The 23,019-nt window shown below is 40.6% G+C and overlaps 1 protein-coding gene across 2 annotated transcripts in view; it reads left to right on the top strand.

The window, feature by feature from the left end:
* The window catches only part of LOC138959965 (ecdysone-induced protein 78C-like), a 60,519-nt gene that overhangs the window by 5,339 nt on the left and 32,161 nt on the right, over positions 1-23,019 (top strand). For both annotated transcript variants that reach the window (XM_070331667.1, XM_070331668.1), the window contains exons 2-3: positions 220-642; positions 9,899-10,141. In XM_070331667.1, coding sequence (XP_070187768.1) covers positions 220-642; positions 9,899-10,141 — 666 coding nt within the window. The remainder of the gene's footprint in view (positions 1-219; positions 643-9,898; positions 10,142-23,019) is intronic.

Genomic DNA, 23,019 nt, shown 5'->3' with positions numbered 1-23,019 from the left:
GTGTCATGTCACTGTACATTAGACCCTTGATGTCTGTGTCATGTCACTGTACATTTGACCCTTGATGTCTGTGTCATGTCACTGTACATTTGACCCTTGATGTCTGTGTCATGTCACTGTACATTTGACCCCAGATGTCCGTGTCATGTCACTGTAATCTGACCTTTGATGTCTGTCATGTCACTGTACATCTGACCCTTGATGTCTGTCATGTCACAGAGCTGTGGAGGAAGGCGGACCGCCAGGGGGATACAATGGAGGACACTGACGGGAGGAGGGCGCTGGAGGAGGAGGAAGAAGAGGAGGAGGCACTGGCAGAAGAGGAGGAGGAAGAAGAGGAGGCAGACGGGCCGGAACACCCTCCTCCTCCTCCTCCTCACCCACGCCGCAGTCAGTCTCGCGACTCGGACACGCGCCACAGAAGTCACGTAAATATGACAGCGTCGTCATCGCTTCCCAGGATGGTGCAATTCTGTGACGATTCTGAGGACAATGATGCAGGTCGAGGACATGCAGACCGGCCTCAGGATCTGGTGACCTCCCGAGGACCTCAGGGTCAGCTGGTGAGCAGCAGGCCCTCCCCACAACAGCTCCGTATCCCCGCTTCTTCTCCTGCTGGCCGGAGCTCGCCTTCTCCTCAAGGTGGGTGGTGTTATGGTGTGTGTGTGATTTTGGAGGCTGTGACTGTGTGTGTGTGTGATTTTGGATGGTGTGTGTGTTTGTGTCACAGTGTGTGTGTGTCTGGGGACCGGGTAGATCAAGTAGTAGAGCACAGGACTTGTGATCCTTGGGTTATGGGTTCGAATCCAGGCCATGAAAAACACGGGTCAACTTTGTGTGCAGACTCAGAGACGGTATTAATGTCCCATCCCCCGTGTCACCACTGTGGCACGTAAAAGCCCTCTGTCATTCTGTCAGAAGTGCAGCTGGCTGATTACACCTAAACACGCACACACCCGGGTAGCGTGACTCTTGTTGCCGCTAGCTTTCCACTGGGAGGAAGCGACCCGAATTTTTCAGCATTGGGGTACTAACGTAAGATGGGTGTTTGTGTGGTGAGGGTTTGGGAGAGGAGAGATCGTTGCCTGTGTGTCTGTGAGTTTTAAGATTATCTATAGATATTGATAGGGGTGTGAGGATTTTGATGGGAGAGAGGAGATAATGTGTGTGCGTTTTGAGGTTGAGTGATGTGCGTGTCAAGATTAGTTCGCATTTATCTCGTTTTCTCCATCATTTCAGCTCAGTCGCTTTTTGACTCACATGCGAAGCAAAAGTGAGTCTATGTACTCACCCGAGTCGTCCGTCCGTCCGTCCGGACGTCCGTCCGTCCGGAAAACTTTAACGTTGGATATTTCTTGGACACTATTCAGTCTATCAGTACCAAATTTGGCAAGATGGTGTATGATGACAAGGCCCCAAAAAACATACATAGCATCTTGACCTTGCTTCAAGGTCAAGGTCGCAGGGGCCATAAATGTTGTCTAAAAAACAGCTATTTTTCACATTTTTCCCATTTTCTCTGAAGTTTTTGAGATTGAATACCTCACCTATAAATGATATATAGGGCAAAGTAAGCCCCATCATTTGATACCAGTTTGGTTTACCTTGCTTCAAGGTGAAGGTCACAGGAGCTCTTCAAAGTTGGATTGTATACATATTTTGAAGTGACCTTGACCCTGAACTATGAAAGATAACTGTTTCAAACTTAAAAATTATGTGGGGCACATGTTATGCTTTCATCATGAGACACATTTGGTCACATATGATCAAGGTCAAGGTCACTTTGACCCTTATGAAATGTGACCAAAATAAGGTAGTGAACCACTAAAAGTGACCATATCTCATGGTAGAAAGAGCCAATAAGCACCATTGTACTTCCTATGTCTTGAATTAACAGCTTTGTGTTGCATGACCTTGGATGACCTTGACCTTGGGTCAAGGTCACATGTATTTTGGTAGGAAAAATGTGTAAAGCAGTTCTTAGTGTATGATGTCATTGCTAGGTTTAGCTGAAGGTCAAGGTCATGTAAAGGTCAAGCATGTGAGTCGTATGGGCTTTGCCCTTCTTGTTTTTCTGCTGTGAGATATTTTCCAATTTAAGTGGTTTTTTTGTGTGTAGTTGATGGGGTTGTTTATTTATTGGGAAGGACTAAGTCGTCGTTTGTAACTTGGAAGTGTGGGATTGTAGGGTTAGAATGAATTGTATTACTTGTAGAAGAAAATGTAATGTAGCCTGGAAATAGAAACGCTCTTGATAAAGGACACATACAGGTTTTGATTGAATGTATGCAAATGCACCACCTCTTTGTAGAAATATAGCACAAAGGTGACAGCTGGGGAAAGTTTAATTGAGCCGAGCACTGTAGCCAACAATGCAATTAAAAAATGAGATGAAACAAAAGCGATCTGTGGTGGCCGTCAGATGAACATGAAAACGCATCCCCTCAACCCTTTTTCTGTTTAGTGTTTTATGCCTACGCCGGGTGTGACAGGAGATAAGACAATTAATTTTAGCTTCCCGTTGAAGACGAAATACGGGGAGCATTGTTGTGGGATGTGGGTGAGGGTGGTTCATGTACAGTTCTTGCCGCGTAGAACATCCTGTTCAAATTGTGGCATGTGTGAAAAAGGAATACTGTGTGCTTCGGTTAATATAAAAAGGAGGATTTAACGTGTGAGTGTATACATGTCTGTGTGTGCGTCTGTGTCTGTCTGTATGTGTGTCTGTCTGTATGTGTGATGTGTTTCTGTCTGTATGTGTGTCTGTCTGTCTGTAGGCCTATGTGTGTCTGTATGTGAGAGAGAGAGATTTTCGGTCTAAGAAGAAAAATTATTCAACTCTTTATGCATGTGTTTGGTTGGGGGGGGGGGGGGGGGGGGTGGAGACAGGCGGTCAAAAGGTCCTGGCCGAAAGGCGATTTGTTGGGTCATACTGTCCACACAGAGCCGGTCTGTGGCCGTGGGCGTGACCCAGGCAGAGAATCTTGCTGTAGTAAGCCTATTGGGATATTCTTGGTACACCATCATGATTGACGTGCATTGCTTCATTTAGACGTACACGCACACTAATAACATAAACTGATCAGTGATTGACTTGCGCGAACACACACACACACACACACACACACACACACACACACACACACACACACACACACACACACACACACACACTCACTCAAAAATTAGACTAATTAAAAAACAAAACTCTGTTTCCACCTAATGTGGATTATGCTTTTAATTCGTGTAAACCAGACAAGCTTTTGCCAATCTATGCCACAAAATGCTGTCAAAGCTAAGTCGTCGGTCGATTTATAGACTGCGGAATAGATTTTTTTTACACCTAACAAATGCTTCGCATTCTATTACTTGTGAAATGTCAAACATCTGGGGAAGCATTGTCTGTTTAAGTGGACGCTGACATTTAGGTCCTACTTTTATTCCCAGAGGTTCAATAATCCAAAGGGCACTTGTCCTGAACTGTGAAAGCTGATCCGGGTGTGCGTGTCCCAGGTAACCTTTTCTTTTTAGCCAGCCGTCTCGGCGACCAAACAGTATCGATTTTTGTCCGAACGCCGTCAGAATCCGTAAAAATATCGGGTTTTCTTGGTGAAATTATAGAGATATGTAGGCATTTAGAGCTTTTATCCTTGTAGTCCCCTTCTACAGTCAGTGGCTGAATGGGTTGAAGTCTCCAATTTTCAGATCTTGTCACAAAATCCAAAAACAGATAGACTGCTAAGGCAAACAAAAAAAAAATAGTCTGTTTACGGTAACCCGACAGACCCTATTTTTTTCGCGCGACCCAAGACTTTTTTTTGGCATTTGGGGGAAGAAAAAAAAATAAAAAAATAACGTAAAAATATGGTTTTTTGGAAAAAAAAAATCCCGACCTACCGACCCTATTTTTTTAGCCTATGTTACCGTAAACAGACCTATTTTTGGGGGGCCTAATGTTCCAAAATTCACAATAACAAATTAGAATACAGCAGTCCCTCTCATGAACGGACACCCTTGGGCCATAGCAAAACTGTCGAGTTCCAGACATAAGCTCCCGAGTATGAAAGACTAGGGGGGAATCGAGACGAGGGTGGTGTATGTGCGTGTGTGTGTCTGTGTGTGTGTGTGTGTAGAGCGATTCAGACTAAACTACTGGACCGATCTTTATGAAATTTGACATGAGAGTTCCTGGGTATGAAATCCCCGAACATTTTTTTCATTTTTTGGATAAATGTCTTTGATGACGTCATATCCGGCTTTTCGTGAAAGTTGAGGCGGCACTGTCACGCCCTCATTTTTCAACCAAATTGGTTGAAATTTTGGTCAAGTAATCTTCGACGAAGCCCGGACTTCGGTATTGCATTTCAGCTTGGTGGCTTAAAAATTAATTAATGACTTTGGTCATTAAAAATCTGAAAATTGTAAAAAAAAAAATAAAAAATCATAAAACGATCCAAATTTACGTTCATCTTATTCTCCATTATATTCTGATTCCAAAAACATATAAATATGTTATATTTGGATTAAAAACAAGCTCTGAAAATTAAATATATAAAAATTATTATCAAAATTAAATTGTCGAAATCAATTTAAAAACACTTTCATCTTATTCCTTGTCGGTTCCTGATTCCAAAAACATATAGATATGATATGTTTGGATTAAAAACACGCGCAGAAAGTTAAAACAAAGAGAGGTACAGAAAAGCGTGCTATCCTTCTTAGCGCAACTACTACCCCGCTCTTCTTGTCAATTTCACTGCCTTTGCCATGAGCGGTGGACTGACGATGCTACGAGTATACGGTCTTGCTGAAAAATGGCATTGCATTCAGTTTCATTCTGTGAGTTCGACAGCTACTTGACTAATGGATAGTTCAGCGTATGCCAGCGTTTTCGGGAAATGTTGATACGTCAGCGTACGCTGGCAAATACGTTAAGGTGTGACAGGGCCATTAGAGCTAAAAACACACGATGTTTGAAACGCGTCAATGTACAATTAGCAACAATTGCTTCTTTTGGGGAATAAATAAAACTTCCTTTTTTGAAACTTTTCAATTGCGAACAATCACTTTGCATTAAACGTTTCAGGTTACTTCTTTCCGTCTGAAGAGGGAAGATTAACTGTTACCGGAAGCCTTTGAACTATTTTTGTGTGATGCATCGCTTTGATTTAAAACGTACATTTTTGGTCAGTTAATTCTGTTGTTTTATTTCACGATTTTGGGATTGTTTTTTTAAGGTTTTCTTTGGTGTGATAAAGTGTAAAACATTTTTTTTTTAAGGCAGATAATTATTAGTACCACTTTTGAATGTGGATTTTTCGAATAGACTCATCAGACACTTTGGCATTTCTTTCCAGATCAGCGAGTTTGACTCGTGTACTTTTTGTCAGATACAGGGGCGGATCAGTGAGTTTGTAAGGGGGATTCGGGGGCATGCCCCTTCCCCCCGGAATTTTTTTTTGTCCGAAGAAGCAAATTCGCCCCACGTACGAGGTGTCTGGGAACGCATCCGCGCGGAGGGGTTTTGCGGCCAGCGTAGCAAAGAGAAAGGGGGTAATTTGTCTCGGGCTCGCGCGGCAGCAAGCACTATGACTCTATACTGAATTGGTGCTTTCTGGTGCCGTCTGAGCTTAGAAATTGCCACGGAATCCGTTTTTGTTTTTGTTTTGTTTTTAGCAGGAGGGAGGGGCACGCGCACGAAGTCGGATATATTCATTCAAAATATTAAAAACGAAATAACAGATCATGCAAATATACGCAGGGTCAGTTGAAGATTAGTTTGGTCTTTGGGGAACCTCTTTTGTGGCAAACCTGAAACTCTCAACCCTACCCTCTTCCCACACACGTATTTAAAATAGTGCACAAGAAATTGGATGCATTCTCTCTCTCTCTCTCTCTCTCTCTCTCTCTCTCTCTCTCTCTCTCTCTCTCTCTCTCTCTCTCTCTCTCTCTCTCTCTCTCTCTCTCTCTCTCACCCACTGCTCTGTTTGGTCTTCATCAGCTGGTAAAACCCCTACAAGAGAAACAAATACTTCATCAACCCTGATTGATCATATTTACACTGATAGTAAGAATATCGTTGCAAATGCGCAAGTAGTGCATTCCAGTTTTAGTGACCATCATTCTGTTTTTTGCTCGATTTCTCTTAGATTGCCAAAATCACGTCATAAAGGCCACACAACAATCGAATACAGAAGTTTCAAGTATTTTGATGAATCTGCCTTTTTCTTTGACCTTAACCAAGCCCCATTTTATAGCGTATTCAATTGCAGTGACGCAGAGGGCGCTTGCAATATTTTTCACCATATTTTGTGTTCAATAATTGATAAACACGCACCACTACGTCAGCATAGAGTGAAACATCCCCAGCTCCCCCCTTGGTTAACCTCAGACATTATCGAGGCTATGGCGATGCGTGATTATTTTAAAGAGCGCAACATGAAAACAGAGTATAAACTGAAAAAAAAGAAGTTTTAGACACAGTGAGACAAGCAAAGGCAGAATATTTTAATAAACTGATTTCTGAAAAAAAAGGATACAGCTACAATCTGGCGAGCAGTGAATGAAATTCTTGATAAATCTAGGAAGGGATCAACCAATACTCATTCACAAATATCTCCAAATGATTTTAACAAACACTTCATTTCGCTAGCAGACAACCTAAAATCTTGTCTCAATCAGAATGATTCCCTTGATACGGATGATTGTTTTGAAAAAAAGCTGATTCAAACTGACACGTTTTCTATTCCTCCAATCTCAGTGCACGAGGTAGGAAAACTGGTAGAACAAATGGCGAATAAGAAGTCAATGGGTCCAGACAAGATTCCAGTCAAGTTGCTAAAACTTTAGACCTATTTCCCTCTTACCTGTTCTATCTAAACCCTTAGAAAAGCACATACAAAAACACCTACTGGCATACATGGAACAAATGAATCTGTTTCATCCTTTTCAGTGTGGATTCCGCTCTAAGCATTCCTGCCACACCGCCTTAAGCTCTTTATGCGAGACTTGGCTGTCAGCAATAAACTGTCCTAAATATTTGCAATCACATTTCAAACATGCCACAAAAAGATATGGGTCCCAAAAAATCATCCCTCCTATACCTCGCATAGACCTCTACAAATCGAGCTTAGCCTTCTTGGGAGCGTTTCTCTGGAACTCCTTCCCCCAACAGATAAGAAATGCAACTTCAGTGAAAATGTTTAAGAGACAGTCACGTTCACACATCATTCGTGAATGAAATGTCTTGTTCGATTGTTATTTTGTTAAACATTTTGTACTAGTGTGTAGCTGATCGGAGCAACTTTATTCCCAAATGAAAGGTATAACTATGTCAATGTAATTTTGTAATTTTTGAGTTCTCCTTATGTAATTCCTTAAATGCACATTGTGTTGCATTCCATACAATGTATTTCTGTATTTTATATGATTGAATTTATATTTTTAATGTGCGTCTGTCTTTATCAGTTTATGTGTTGTATAAAGAACAGGTTGGAAGAATAGGCTTTGCCTAAAACCTTTATCCTTTTGTAATAAAGTTCTGAGTCTGAGTCTCTCTCTCTCTCTCTCTCTCTCTCTCTCTCTCTCTCTCTCTCTCTCTCTCTCTCTCTCTCTCTCTCTCTTTCTCTCTTTCTCTTTCTCTCTCTCTTTTGCGAACTTTCACATAGTTTCTTGTGACTAGCCATATTTCTTCGCTTTCTTTTCTGGTTCTTTCAAACTTTTTTTTTCAAACGTGATTTGTTGTGTCCTTTACGTTCCCGTCCTTTCGCGTGATTTGGCGTGCTCTAACTTTTCTCTTTTTTTTCACGTGGGAGTGCGTGATATGTCGCCTTCTTTCTTCATCATTCTTACAATTATTTGTGTGTATGTCTTTTTCTTTTCTTCATGCTTTCTTTGCCACCCTTCTTCCTTAATTCGGTTGGGGCTGCATGCTATGCCGTTTGCTTTCACGTTCGTTCTTCTATATACTTTGTTTGTTTTCTTGTATTATTTCTGTTCGTAATGTATTTTGATAATTTAGCAGGAAGTGGAATTACCTTGTACCTCCTTGTTTCGTTCTTTCGCGTGTTTTTGTGAGTTTCTAGTCGGGATCTTTTTTCTTCAACTTTTCATGTTCTATTTCTGCCACATGGTCTTGCTTCTTTCTCTCTTCCCCCCCCCCCCCCCTCCAAATTAGTTCGTTTTTCGCTTGATCAACAATATTTTTCTTCATTTAAACCATTCACTATTTTTATCTGGGAAAAGTTAGCAGCTATGATTCTTCTACCCTTCTGGTTTGGCCTTTTCTGTAGTAAAAACTGATTCTATCAAGATAAGTTTTGTGTGAATATTTGCTTGTCTGTTCACTTGAAAGACCGTTGGGTCGAAATATCTGTGAATGTTTTGTTTTGTCAATAACAAACGTTCCAACAACCTACCTTTCTTGGTTTTTAAAAAAATTCTTTTCTGTATTATTCACCCCCCCCCCCCCCCCCCCCAAACCATTTTTCATGGTTTGCCGCATTTCTACTTTCCGGTCTTCTTTTGGTAGGGAGAGACGGGAGAGATTCTACGTAGGATGGATAATAAACGAGGTCGACCGGTCATATTTTACGGCAAGTCTATATCATGGTGGGATTATATATATATAATATGCCGTTACCATAGAAGCTTTAGCACTTCGACAGGGGTTATTCCTCAACAAGTATTGAACTAAGTGCAGTTCCTGGCACACAGCACAATGCGGCTTACCGTCGGAACTGTTGCCGAGGATATTTTATTTGCCCTTTTTTGCACTTATCCTTTCCTCTCAGACTCATTTATCTGAAGTGTCGCCCTTGATTAATCTTTGCCAGAAATTGAATGGAGAAAGAGAAAATAATCCGAGAAAAGATGTGACGTTTCATAAATCTTTGCCAGATATTGGATGGAGAGAGAGAGAGAGAATTCTGTAATTTTATTTGCGTCATACCTCTTGAGAGAGAAAGAGAGGGGTGGAGAGAGAGAGAGAGAGAGAGAGAGAGAGAGAGAGAGAGAGATATAATGGAACATTATGTGTGTGTGTGTGAGAGAGAGAGAGGGTTCGAATGGGGGGGGAAGGGGGGGGGGCAATGAAAGGTACTGTGCCATTTAGAGATACGCTTCACTTCACAAACAAATTATAATCAGTCAGTGCGTTATTACCTACGCCCCTCGAAGACCCACAATTCGTTGGTTGTATCTAAAAACAATACTTCAAACACAAGTACTCAGTTAGTGCTTTGATAACCAGAAGTAAAGAAATCTTACCCCCCGCGGGTTAGGGGGAAGAATTTACCCGATGCTCCCCAGCATGTCGTAAGAGGCGATTAACGGATTCTGTTTCTCCTGTCACCCTTGTTAAGTGTTTCTGGTATAGAATATAAGTCAATGTTTGTAAAGATTTTAGTCAAGCATCTGAGTCTTAGACGACATGTAAGAAATGTTAAGTCCTTTGTACTGGAAACTTGCATTCTCCCAGTAAGGTAATATATTGTACTACGTTGCAAGCCCCTGGAGCAATTTTTTGATTAGTGCTTTTGTGAACAAGAAACAATTAACAAGTGGCTCTATCTCATCCCCCCCCCCCCCCCCCCCCCTTTCCCCGTCGCGATATAACCTTCGTGGTTGAAAACGACGTTAAACACCAAATAAAGAAAGAAAGAAAGAAATCTTGGAAGTCCACTTAGACTATAATTTTTCTAATTCTGTATGCATGTTTTTCATATATATTTACTTCTATTTTAGTTCCGTTTATTTATTTTTCGGGTGTGTGTGTTCTTAATGCAGCCCGATTAATCTTGGTGATCCATCAAAACCGATTTAAAACAAAACTTTTTTTGTGTGTATTTCCATTCTTGTTCAGTTGATTTATTATTGCTCTGTTGTGTTTCTATCGCAGCCACATGGACCAGCGAGTATATACAAGAACCTCTTTCGTCTCGGCAACAACAACAGCAGCAACAACAACAACAACAACAACAACAGCAACAACTGCAACAGCAGCAACAAGCCGGATCCCCTCCAAACCAAAAGGTGGTGGTGAGGGGCCTTCCAGAGCCCCTCCCCCACCCTCCCCCTCCCCTCCCGGCCACCCTGGGAAGTCAGGAGGTGCAGGGACCTCCCCATACAGACAACGGTGCAGGTAAGAATTGCTTGTCGTTGTCACACACTCTCTCTGAGACTGACAAGATTGCGTGTTGCTGTCGCGCAGAGTATCTGAGATTGGCAAAACGGGTCCACACTGTTTTGAGAGCACTCGTCTAAGACTCAGATACTTTGATCTTGTTAGTTGGAGACTGACAAAACTGGTCGAAGCTGTTTCGGGTACGCTCGAGAAAGGCTCAGGTTGGAGTTGATGTTAGTCTGATGGTTGATTCCTTCTACCCCTCAGCCTCCCCTCTCCAATGTATGGTTCCCCCTCCAATGTATGGTACCCCCTCCTCCACCTCCAATCTATAGTACCCCCTCCTCTTTCTATCTCTTACCCCTCAGTCATCCTTCCCTCTAAAAATCGGTTTTCTATCTACTCCCTGTCACCACTTCCCCTATGCTCAGCGCTTTCGTCATTGACGTGTCTTCGTCCATATTTTATGTGCCGTTTAAATCTTCCGATGTCCTCACCTGTTTTTACTTTTTGTTATGCGTCTACTCTTTTTGTTTGAACAGTCATTGAAAACTCGTCCACGTATTGAATTCGTTACCCTCGAAGTTTTTAAGTTGTGTGGAATACTTAGGCCAAAAAAAAAAAATAGGTGACGGTGTGGTTACGGTAACATAGCCAAATAAAATAGGGTAGGTAGGTGGGCAATCACTTTTTTTTTTTAAACTTTTTTTTCTAATGTGTACAAATTAAACCTACTTGACAGGGAAATAAGTGTGCGACACGGGCGCTTTCGCTTTCATTGCGGTTTTTGCACTTTTTCTTTTTTTCTTTTTTTTTGACAAATGTAATAAAAAGTTATAGGATCGGCCCCTAAAAATAGGGTAGGTCGGGTTACCGTAACCACACCTATTTTTTTTTTTTTAGGCCTTATTTGTCTTTGTGGTTGGTTGGTTGGTGGTTTTTCATGTCCCTTCAGCCTATTTGGCCATTCGGGACCGTTTTAATTTGTGTTCTTTCTCTTTGTTTCCCTTCTCTTTGTTTTTACGGTTGGTGTACTTGACGACAAAGGATTGAATAGACAAAAACACTTACGCAATTTCGCCAGCTCGAACATTTTCGTAATCTGCCTAATTGATTAGAGTGGAACAAATAACTTATATGACATTGACAGCCACCATGACTCTGCAGGCGAGACATATTCATTTACATTTGACGCCTGTGTGTGTCTGTGTGTGTGTGGTGTGTGTCTGACTGTGTGTGTGTGTGTGTGTGAGAAAATGTAAACGCGTGTGTGCGCCTACAGCCAGCATGACTGCAGGCTAGACATTCATTTACATTTGACGTCTGCATGTATGTGTGCGTGCGTGCATGCATTGTGTGCGTGCGTGCATTGTGTGCATGCGTGCTTGTGTGCGTGCGTTATAAAAAGTAAACGCGTGTGTGTGTGCTTACATGCGTGTACGCACCAGTGTTACCATACCTGTATGCGTATATTATGTGGCCTTTGTGTATTTTATTGATTGTGTGAGATTGAGAATCATTTCAACCCGGTTGCCTGGCTGTACGGTTTGTGTGGAAGCGTGACCTACTTTTGAACGGAGTATAATGTTAAAGGCCAACATCCGCGGGAATTTTTCTCCTGGAGCGACCTAAACTTGAACCCGTCGCTATTCTTGCATGTCTGTTTACTTCGTGTTGCACGCAAAAATTGAGCGACTTCCTTGCCGCGTGGATTGACGAAGCTGTTTTATACTCGTGACTGAAAACACTGCAGTGCGTGCAGTTTTATTCTGTGGGTTCGACAGATTGACTAAATGTTGTAATTTCGCTTTCACGAATCAGGAACCGACAAGGAATCAGATGAAAGTGTTTTTAAATTGATTTCGACAATTTAATTTTGATAATAATTTTTATATTTTTAATTTTCAGAGCTTGTTTTTAATCCAAATATAACATATTTATATGTTTTTGGAATCAGAAAATGATGGAGAATAAGATGAACGTAAATTTGAATCGTTTTATACTTTTTTTGTTTTTTACAATTTTCAGATTTTTAATGACCAAAGTCATTAATTAATTTTTAAGCCACCAAGCTGAAATGCAATACCGAAGTCCGGGCTTCGTCGAAGATTACTTGACCAAAATTTCAACCAATTTGGTTGAAAAATGAGAGCGTGACAGTGCCGCCTCAACTTTCACGAAAAGCCGGATATGACGTCATCAAAGACATTTCTCCAAAAAAAGAAAAAACCGTTCGGGGATATCAATCCCAGGAACTTTCATGGAAAATTTCATAAAGATCGGTCCAGTAGTTTGGTCTCAATCGCTCTACACACCATATATCCGGCTTTTCGTGAAAGTTGAGGCGGCACTGTCACGCTCTCATTTTTCAATCAAATTGGTTGAAATTTTGGTCAAGTAAAAAAAAACGATTCAAATTTACGTTCATCTTATTCTCCATCATTTTCTGATTCCAAAAACATATAAATATGTTATATTTGGATTAAAAACAAGCTCTGAAAATTAAAAATATAAAAATTATTATCAAAATTAAATTGTCGAAATCAATTTAAAAACACTTTCATCTTATTCCTTGTCGGTTCCGGATTCCAAAAACATATAGATATGATATGTTTCGATTAAAAACACGCTCAGAAAGTTAAAACGAAGAGAGGTACAGAAAAGCGTGCTGGCTTCTCAGCTCAAGTACTACCCCGCTCTTCTTGTCAATTTCACTGCCTTTGCCATGAGCGGTGGACTGACGATGCTACGAGTATACCAAAAGTGCCAAAATTCTGACTTTACACATTTATTACGGAAATCCAAGCTTATTAAACAAGTTGCAGAAGTCAGAATTTTGGCACTTTTTACAGGAAATCCACAAATACTCGAAGCTCAGCCTTCACATACGAACGAAAGGAAAAAATTAAATCGACGATAGGGTGCTATAATACCTTAGGTTGAAGTACAAACAATAGTTTTGTAATGATATGTCATTTTAGAGAAAGCAGAGACGATTTTGTGCAGACACTCACCACTCGTGTTGACAATTTCTGTCTGCGGTGAACAGCCTGCAGAGCCTGCGGTTATCCGCGGGTACAGCCGAGGTTCCGGCGTGTATACGGTCTTGCTGAAAAATTGCATTGCGTTCCGTTTCATTCTGTGAGTTCGACAGCTACTTGACTAAATGTTGTATTTTCGCCTTACGCGACTTGTTTTTTCTTTTGTACATTCTCAGCAGAATTCTTTTAGTTCAACCCAATGTACTGCCCAGATAACATCTTGTTTACTGTCGGCGTTGTTTTCATGCATTGTACCACGTTCTATGATGTTTTGGATACATAAATAACAAGTCGCGTGAAGCGAAATTATAAAAAACGCTGGCGCTGGACCCGAGTACTCTTCAGACTGGCTCGCTCCCCCAGTATGAAAGTTTTTGTCTTGTGCACGTGGATTAAAAAAATATATATATTTATTTATTTTACACAATTAAAAAAATTATTAGAGTAAAATAAAACATTAAAACGTTCATAATAAACAATAGCAAACAAGAATTAAAAAAAAAACCACAAAAAAACATAGACCACACATGCCGGGAATCGAACCCGGATCACTTTGGCCATAGGCGGACGTGCTACGACAACTTTACTAGAGTTGTGCGTTTGAATCACTGTGTCCCTGTCGCTCTCTCTCGTGCTCTCTGTCTCTCTTTCAGTCTCACCGAGACAAAACACTGCATTGTAGTTTCTTTGCCGAGACCAAATCCCCACCCGCTGCTGCGCTGGCTTGCTTGCAAATCGTCTCGCATGCGATACGCATGCTTTTCTCGTGATCGGCGGTTCTTTTTGGCGAACTGCCTCGGGTTCAAGTTTAGGTCGCTCCAGGAGAAAAATTCCTGTGGATGTTGGCCTTTAATCGTGCCACTTGTTCGGGTCGTGTTGCAATCACGAAGAGTGCGTTCGCACTTAGTGGGTCTTCCTTTTATTCTACTTGAGACGTAAGGGTCATTTCCAGTTTGATAGCTCAACTGATAGGAACACGGTAAAGAGTCAATGGTTGTAACTAAGAAATTCAATCTTCGAATTCTCGGTTTGATAAAAAAAAAAAAAAAAAAAAAGGCCGGTGTTGTAAAATTTGTTTTAGTTTTTACATTTAGTCAAGTTTTGATCAAATGTTTTAACGTAGAGGCGGGAATCGAGACGAGGGTCGTTATATGAAGTCTTATATCGCGCGCGTATCTCCAGACTCGGACTCAAGGCGCAGGGGTCGTGGTGCATGTGTGTGTGTGTGTAGGGCGATTCAGAGAAAACTACTGGACCGATCTTCATGAAACTTGACATGAGAGATCCTGAGTATGGTATCTCCAGACGTTTTTTTCCCCATTTTTTTGACTCACATGCGAAGCAAAAGTGAGTCTATGTACTCACCCGAGTCGTCCGTCCGTCCGTCCGTCCGTCCGTCCGTCCGGCCGGCCGGCCGTCCGGAAAACTTTAACGTTGGATATTTCTTGGATACTATTCAGTCTATCAGTACCAAATTTGGCAAGACGGTGTATGATGACAAGGCCCCAAAAAACATACATAGCATCTTGACCTTGCTTCAAGGTCAAGGTCGCAGGGGCCATAAATGTTGTCTAAAAAACAGCTATTTTTCACATTTTCCCCATTTTCTCTGAAGTTTTTGAGATTGAATACCTCACCTATATATGATATATAGGGCAAAGTAAGCCCCATCTTTTGATACCAGTTTGGTTTACCTTGCTTCAAGGTCAAGGTCACAGGAGCTCTTCAAAGTTGGATTGTATACATATTTTGAAGTGACCTTGACCCTGAACTATGGAAGATAACTGTTTCAAACTTAAAAATTATGTGGGGCACATGTTATGCTTTCATCATGAGACACATTTGGTCACATATGATCAAGGTCAAGGTCACTTTGACCCTTATGAAATGTGACCAAAATAAGGTAGTGAACCACTAAAAGTGACCATATCTCATGGTAGAAAGGGCCAATAAGCACCATTGTACTTCCTATGTCTTGAATTAACAGCTTTGTGTTGCATGACCTTGGATGACCTTGGGTCAAGGTCACATGTATTTTGGTAGGAAAAATGTGTAAAGCAGTTCTTAGTGTATGATGTCATTGCTAGGTTTAGTTATTTGAGGTCAAGCATGTGAGTCGTATGGGCTTTGCCCTTCTTGTTTATAAATGTCTTTGATGACGTCATATCCGGCTTTTCGTGAAAGTTGAGGCGGCACTGTCACGCTCTCATTTTTCAACCAAATTGGTTGACATTTTGGTCAAGTAATCTTCGACGAAGCCCGGACTTTGGTATTGCATTTCAGCTTGGAGGCTTAAAAATTAATTAATGAGTTTGCTCATTAAAGTTGTCATTAAAATCGATTTTTTGCAAACAGATTTAAAATTGATTGCATCGTATTCTTCATCATATTCTAAATCTAAAAATGTTTACATGTGTCATGTTTACTTTAATAATGTGATCACAATTAACGAAAATAGATTAATTAGTCTTCCAATTAAAATTTAAGAAATCGATCCAAAAAAGATTTCATCTTATTCTTTATCATTTCCTGATTCCAAAAACATATAGATATGATAGGTTGTATTCAAAACAAGCTCAGAAAGTTAACAAGAATACAGAAAATCGCGCTTTTATGCTTAGCACAATACGCTACCGCGCTAATCTGGCGTGTCAATATCACTACGTTTTGCACGTGGGAGGTGAGCGATTTCCTTCACGCGGGGATTGACGAAGCTGTACTGTCTTGGGGAAAAAATACAGTGCGTTCATGATCAGTTTCATCCCGTGAGTTCGACAGCTTGACTGAATGTAGTAATTTCGCCTTACGCGACTTGTTTTTTGTTAAGGACAAAGGTTCGTTGCCTTTTGTGGATGTTTTCTTTGGTGAACTTATTTGAAACTTTACAGATACATGGTTTGTCTTGTTAACGACCCTGCAGACAACCTCAGATCCCACCAGAATTTTTGTTGGGAGAAATCCACTTGGAAGCATACCAAAAACTAGTAGCCTTTTGTTGCATCCTGTGCAGAATAGAAATTTGTTGCAAAATTAATTTCACACATTGTTATTGACATGAGTCATTTACGAAATTTATTCTCAACACAAAAAAAGCCCACTGTGCAGAGAAAGCTGCCAGACTGTTGATTTTTGGTAAGTGTTGAAATGGAAGGGCGCTGTTATCACATGTAAAAGCCTGAACAGATCTGCGGCGGTGTGCACGATGACTTGCACGGGAAGGTGCTATTTTTGAGAATCTTTTACTGGTATTTTTAATTTAAGAAAACCTATTTTGATAAATGAACCGGCGTGTCAATATCCACTACGTGATACTGGGTGTCCTGAACAAAGAATAACGAGCTGAACGTTGTACCGGAATAGTGCCCTGTGCCCCATTTCCCCACCTTCTCCCGTCAATTGTCATTTCTTTGAATTTGAACCGATTAGCTTTCAAAGAAGTTGGTTTTTAATGTTTGTTACGGTTTTTTTAGAAGAAACGTTGCAAGTGAAAAGGTATATATAACTTATCATATTAAGACAATTAAAATGTGTGTTATTCCTGAAGTCACTAAAGCATCTTCTTTGGTGTTTCTCTTTTTACCCTTGTTAAGTGTTTCTTGTATAGAATATAGTCAATGTTTGTAAAGATTTTAGTCAAGCAGTATGTAAGAAATGTTAAGTCCTTTTTACTGGAAACTTGCATTCTCCCAGTAAGGTCATATATTGTACTACGTTGCAAGCCCCTGGAGCAATTTTTTGATTAGTGCTTTTGTGAACAAGAAACAATTAACAAGTGGCTCTATCCCATCCCCCCCCCTTTCCCCGTCGCGATATAACCTTCGTGGTTGAAAACGACGTTAAACACCAAATAAAGAATCTTCTTTGATTATATAGCGTGTTGTGATTCAGGATCTGTATTCTCTGACAATAGGTACTACAATTGTCCGAAATGGCCATACACGTTTTCGGCAACTTTCTGAAGTTCTAGGCAGTTTTCTTCACCTTTTCCTCATCCTGAAAAAAGGCAATTACTGGGTTTACACAAACTTGTCAGAATTGTAGCTCTCCCAGTGCATTTTATTTTTGTAGATACCCCCCCCCCCCCCCCCCCCGCAAACAAAAAACAAAAACAAAACATAAACACACCTGGGCATATATGGAGCAGACAGACTTTTAGTTTTATCAGAAAAAGAGTGCACCTTTTTTTTTAAGTATAAAACTGAACATGCATGGGGCAGACAGCCTTTAATCGAGGAAAAAGGTTTTCTTGCCATCGTTTCAATTTTGTAGTGGGGATAAGGAATTGGATTGAATGCATTTTATTATCAGGCTGCCCTAAATGCAGAAATGTGGGTCAAAGTATTATGACCACCAGAAAGCCTTGTATGTCATAACCTGCTATGCAATGGGCGAGAGACCTACATTTAGTACTCGCATACTGAACATGTGATGGTGTCGTCGCTTATCGCGAGAGGCGTGTGTTTGCCAACACATTCTGTCCTCATTTTTCAATTTGCTAAAAAAACTAAGCAAACAAAACAAAAACCATATAAATATATATATATGGATATGTTTTTTTTAACCAACACACTTGATAACGAATCAGTTGAGAGTAACCTTGTTCGAGTCCTCGTTGACGCAGAATCGCGGTGGAACTGTTGTTTTTGTTATTGTTGAAATATCAGCTATCAGTGCAAACTAGGCTTGTTAGCTGGTACAGATAACAGTACTGTTCGGGCGTTTGATGACTATGTAAAACAGTTCCGAGAACTATAACATTTTACACGACAGTGTTCGAGGGTTGTGCAGCTAAGCTGATATGCACGATTGCACGCAAAGAAGGGCTGCGGGTTTGAGACCCCTCCGATGAGAGGTCACCTCCGAGAAAAGGACACCCTTTGTTGCCCCTTTGACTATAAACTTGGCTAAATTTACTGGTCAAAAAGGGACACTTGCAATGTAAGGACACTTAAGGCTGGCCCCAAAGGCCTTCTTTTCATGGCAGGTACCACTGCTCAACTCGGATCGCGGGACGTCATCCCAGACAAGATGTTTACCTTTGAACGAGATCTAGATTTGTTAACAAGATTTGAAGTGTCAGTCGTAAAATGATATGAGTTTTGTTGTTGTTTTGTATCTAACATTCTTTACTTTACAGCGATAGACCTAAATGTAAATAGCTTCAAACACGGAGACTACCACCCAATCTGAGAAAGAAAAACAAAATTGAATCGGTTCTGAAAAGCAAAATTGTAGATTGAAGGGACGAAAACCAACCAGCAAACCACTGTACACGTAACACCGCGTTTGTTCGTCAGGGTTTTCAATAAAAAGTGAAGAAAACTACGAAGTGAAACGCAAATGTAGGACATGTTTTTTCACAGACAGAAAGCCGTACGGTTTATCGATTTTATAACAATCGTTGTTAGTTCTCTTGCAGTAAGAATGGGAGTAACATTTGGAAAAATCGATTTTCTTTTCAATGGGAGTAACATTTGGAAAAATCGATTTTTTTTTTTCAGTACGGCATGTCTGCGATGAAGAAAACTTTATTTTGCTCCTGCTCTTTTGGGGTTTGTTTCACTGGGTCACCCGTATTTCTTTTCTTTCTATTCTATCTTTTGGGATTTATTTCACTCGAAGGCTCGTCTTTTCATTTTTTGGAGGGAAGTAGTGTCCATTTCTTTTAGGGTAAATGTGCGCGCAAGCAATTTTGTGCACCGTTTATTGCTCTACGTCACCGGGCTTGATCCTATTGTGCCGTTCTACAAAAGGATTTTTTTTGGTTTTGGAAAAATGAGATAAGGACTTGTATTGTTCTACTTTACTTCTTGAAATGTCACAAGGCCGCTTTCATTTTGAGAGTGTGACGTCACTGTCTCAGTGGAAAACTGTAGATTGCAAAATGTATACATGTGTAAAATCCTTGCTTCTACTTAAAATCCTTAGTTCTAGCATTTTCTTCCTTTGTGAATTTGTACTTTTTTTACTTTCGCTTTCGGGTTTCTTTCTCTTTTTGTTTTCTTTATCTCTTCACGCCTTTTTCTTCTTCTTCTTCTTCTTCTTCTTCTTCTTCTTCTTCTTCTGTAGGAAAAAAAAAAAATGAAAATATGTGTATGCTTCGTTGGAAAATGTATTATTTTGGGTGTTAGTTAAGCTAATGAAAATGTCACGAGGAGCGGATATGACACAGTTGGCTGGTGTTATAATGTCAGTACGGATCGACGCATCAGAACCACAAAATGATATCCACCTTGGCATCCTGTCCTTGAAACATAAAGGGATAACAAAACATTCTTTTTCTGTATTGCCGCTCCGTCTTAGCAACAATCTCTCTCCGTCTCTGCCCATCTTTTTATTGTCTCTGTCTTTCTGTCTGTTTCGTTCCAGTTATATTTTGTTGTGGTTTTTATTGTTCTTCTCATGAAATGGACCAACGCTCAAACTTTCATTTAGAGGACTTGCAGAGGACAACACGTTTCGCCCTGCAGTCCGGACTGACGATCTAACAGCGAACGACAAGAAGAAGAAACTTTCATTTCCCGTCATTTTTTTTCTCATTATACCTGACTGTATTATATATATCATGCGAGTTTGTCTGTCACTATGTCTCTCTCTCTGTCTGTCTGTGTCTCTCTTTGCCTCTCTCTCTCTGCACTCTCTCTCTCTCTCTCTCTCTGCACTCTCTCTCTGCACTCTCTCTCTCTCTCTCTCTCTGCACTCTCTCTCTCTCTGCACTCTCTCTCTGCACCCTCTCTCTCTCTCTCTGCACCCTCTCTCTCTCCACCCTCTCTCTCTCTGCACTCTCTGCACTCTCTCTCTCTCTGCACTCTCCACTCTCTCTCTCTCTCTCTCTCTCTGCACTCTCTCTCTCTCTCTCTCTTTCTCTCTCTCTCTTTCTCTCCCCCCTTTTCTCTCCCCCCTCTCTCTCTCTCTCTCTCTCTCACTCTCTCTTTCTTTCTTTCTACCCCCCCCCCCCCTCTCTCTCTCTCTGTTTTTCTTTTCACATCCACAACTGAAGCTTAATGGAATGATCAATAATTCATTTTGACGTTTTGACATGAAAAGAACCGTCCGACCATGCAGAGAGAATGCACTCTGTCTTCGAAGAAAGAAATCTTAAAAACGTATTTTAGTTCTCTCCGTTTTCGAACCAGACGAATTAAAAAAAAACCATTAGATAACATTCTAACTCTAAGGAAAAGAAAGCACATAATCATTTGAATATATATACATGCATTTCTTAGGGAGGAAATGTGCAGTTTCATGGGGGAAAAAGTACTCCTGGGAATAAGCTCCGCCGAAAACAAAAAGCAGACGAACAGACAGACAAACAAACAAATAAAAACAAATAAAAACTGAGCCGGAAGCAGCCTTTTCATTTTGAACTTCCTGTTCCATATTATATCTCTTTGCCTGGCTGCTTTATGCACAAAGTGAACAATTTTTGCTGATTTAATTTTGTAAATGACACTTATGTCAATTCTCTTCACTATTTCAGCAAAATAAAATTCAAATGTGAACAGAATGCAGCCACGCTTTTGATGTTTGGTATGTGTGTCAGTCATTGTAACCGTCGCGATATAACCCTTCGTGGTTGAAAACAACGTTAAACACCAATTAAAAAAAAAAAAAAAGTCATTGTAATAGGATGCCCTTGTTAGACGTAAAAGCCTGGACAGAACGGTGGCGGTGAACAGATTGTGTATGCGGGAAGGACAGTACCTTTAACAAACCGAGGGCTCTGGGACGACAGTGAACCACAGCGTGTCGTTTTCATGCATATAATTGTCCACAAAGGATAGCTCGATTTAAAAAAAAAATTTTTTAGCGTGCATTCCCCTCTGAGCCAAAGCAAATATTTTTTTTTCAATCGGAAAAACTTACACTCCACTACCTGATCAACTTAAATAACAAATAAACGACGAAGTCTGTCTGTCTCCCTCCCTCTCTCTCTCGCGAGAGCTGACGCAAATAAAGCAAGTCGCGTAAGGCGAAAATACAACATTTAGTCAAGCTGTCGAACTCACAGAATGAAACTGAACGCAATGCAATTTTTCAGCAAGACCGTATACTCGTAGCATCGTCAGTCCACCGCTCGTGGCAAAGGCAGTGAAATTGACAAGAAGAGCGGGGTAGTAGTTGCGCTGAGAAGAATAGCACGCTTTTCTGTACCTCTCTTCGTTTTAACTTTCTGAGCGTGTTTTTAATCCAAACATATCATATCTATATGTTTTTGGAATCAGGAACCGACAAGGATTAAGATGAAAGTGTTTTTAAATTGATTTCGAAAATTTAATTTTGATCATAATTTTTATATTTTTAATTTTCAGAGCTTGTTTTTAATCCAAATATAACATATTTATATGTTTTTGGAATCAGAAAATGATGAAGAATAAAATGAACGTAAATTTGGATCGTTTTATAAAAAATTTTTTTTTTTACAATTTTCAGATTTTTAATGACCAAAGTCATTAATTAATTTTTTTTAAGCCACCAAGCTGAAATGCAATACCGAAGTCCGGCCTTCGACGAAGTTTGCTTGGCCAAAATTTCAATCAATTTGATTGAAAAATGAGGGTGTGACAGTGCCGCCTCAACTTTTACAAAAACTGGATATGACGTCATCAAAGACATTTATCGAAAAAAATTAAAAAAACATCCGGGGATATTATTCCCAGGATCTCTCATGTCAAATTTCATAAAGATCGCTCCAGTAGTTTAGTCTGAATCGCTCTACACACACACGCACAGACACACACAGACACACACACACACACACACACACACACACACACACACACACACACACACACACACACACACAGACACACAGACACACACACATACACCACGACCCTCGTCTCGATTCCCCCTCTATGTTAAAACATTTAGTCAAAACTTGACTAAATGTAATGAAAGAATTCGATATCCGCATTATCCTAGTGGGACATGCGTAAAACACTGCAATAAAACTGGCCCGTGTGCTTTAAAGAGGTCGCACTTGTACTATCACGTATAGGTAATTCTGTTGTGGAATATCCGGGTTAGTGTTTGCATGCACTATTGCACTGAAATGATTTCTGTGGGTGTCGGTGCATTTGTTCAAGGCGCGGTAACTAAGTAAACACAGGTATTGATTTAAATCCATGAAAAATCGATTTAATCATTCGTTTAGAGCGCGGGACATGGTTAAAAAAAAGAGGAACACCTGTTTTCGAGATAAACGATTTTTTAAATCTATAAATGTCGTCTGTTCGTTTAATCGTACTAGCTTCATTTAATTAGTTCTGTCAGTTCTTCCATTCTCATTCCCATTCTATGATTGTGTGTGTGTCTGTGTGAAGATTAACAACTCTATTTTTTACGGTTTATTACTGGAGGCGTGGTAGAGGTCGTTGATAAATTCACCCTCCTTTGACATAACGCCTTTTCAGATCGTGTCTATCTCCGTCATTGTATCCTTTACCAGTGTGTGTGTGTTTTTGTGTGTGTGTATGTCTCTCTCTCTCTCTCTCTCTCTCTCTCTCACACACACACACACACACACACACACACACACACACACACACACACACACACACACACACACACACTCTCTCTCTCTCGCGCCCTCTGTCTCCCCCTTCAACACAAATCCCCCCCTCCTCCTCCCTGCCCCCCCCAAAAAAAAAAAAAAAACCACACACACACACACACTTCCAAGCAGGCGGCCAGACAGAAGAGACAGGCGTCACGGCACTAAAAGACAAATCGTGATTCCTGCAGACCTAAATTCTTTATCGCAGCAGACAACGAAGTTGCTTGGCACTCTAGTGGCCTCAAACTCGCATACACCCAAGCGTCGATCGGTTGTGCAATCCAATTTTCGAACGA

The sequence above is a fragment of the Littorina saxatilis genome, linkage group LG2, assembly GCF_037325665.1.
Source record: "Littorina saxatilis isolate snail1 linkage group LG2, US_GU_Lsax_2.0, whole genome shotgun sequence".
NCBI classification, from domain to species: Eukaryota; Metazoa; Mollusca; class Gastropoda; order Littorinimorpha; family Littorinidae; genus Littorina; species Littorina saxatilis.
Note: the sequence above shows the minus strand (reverse complement) of the source record. Positions and strands in the feature narration are given on the sequence as shown.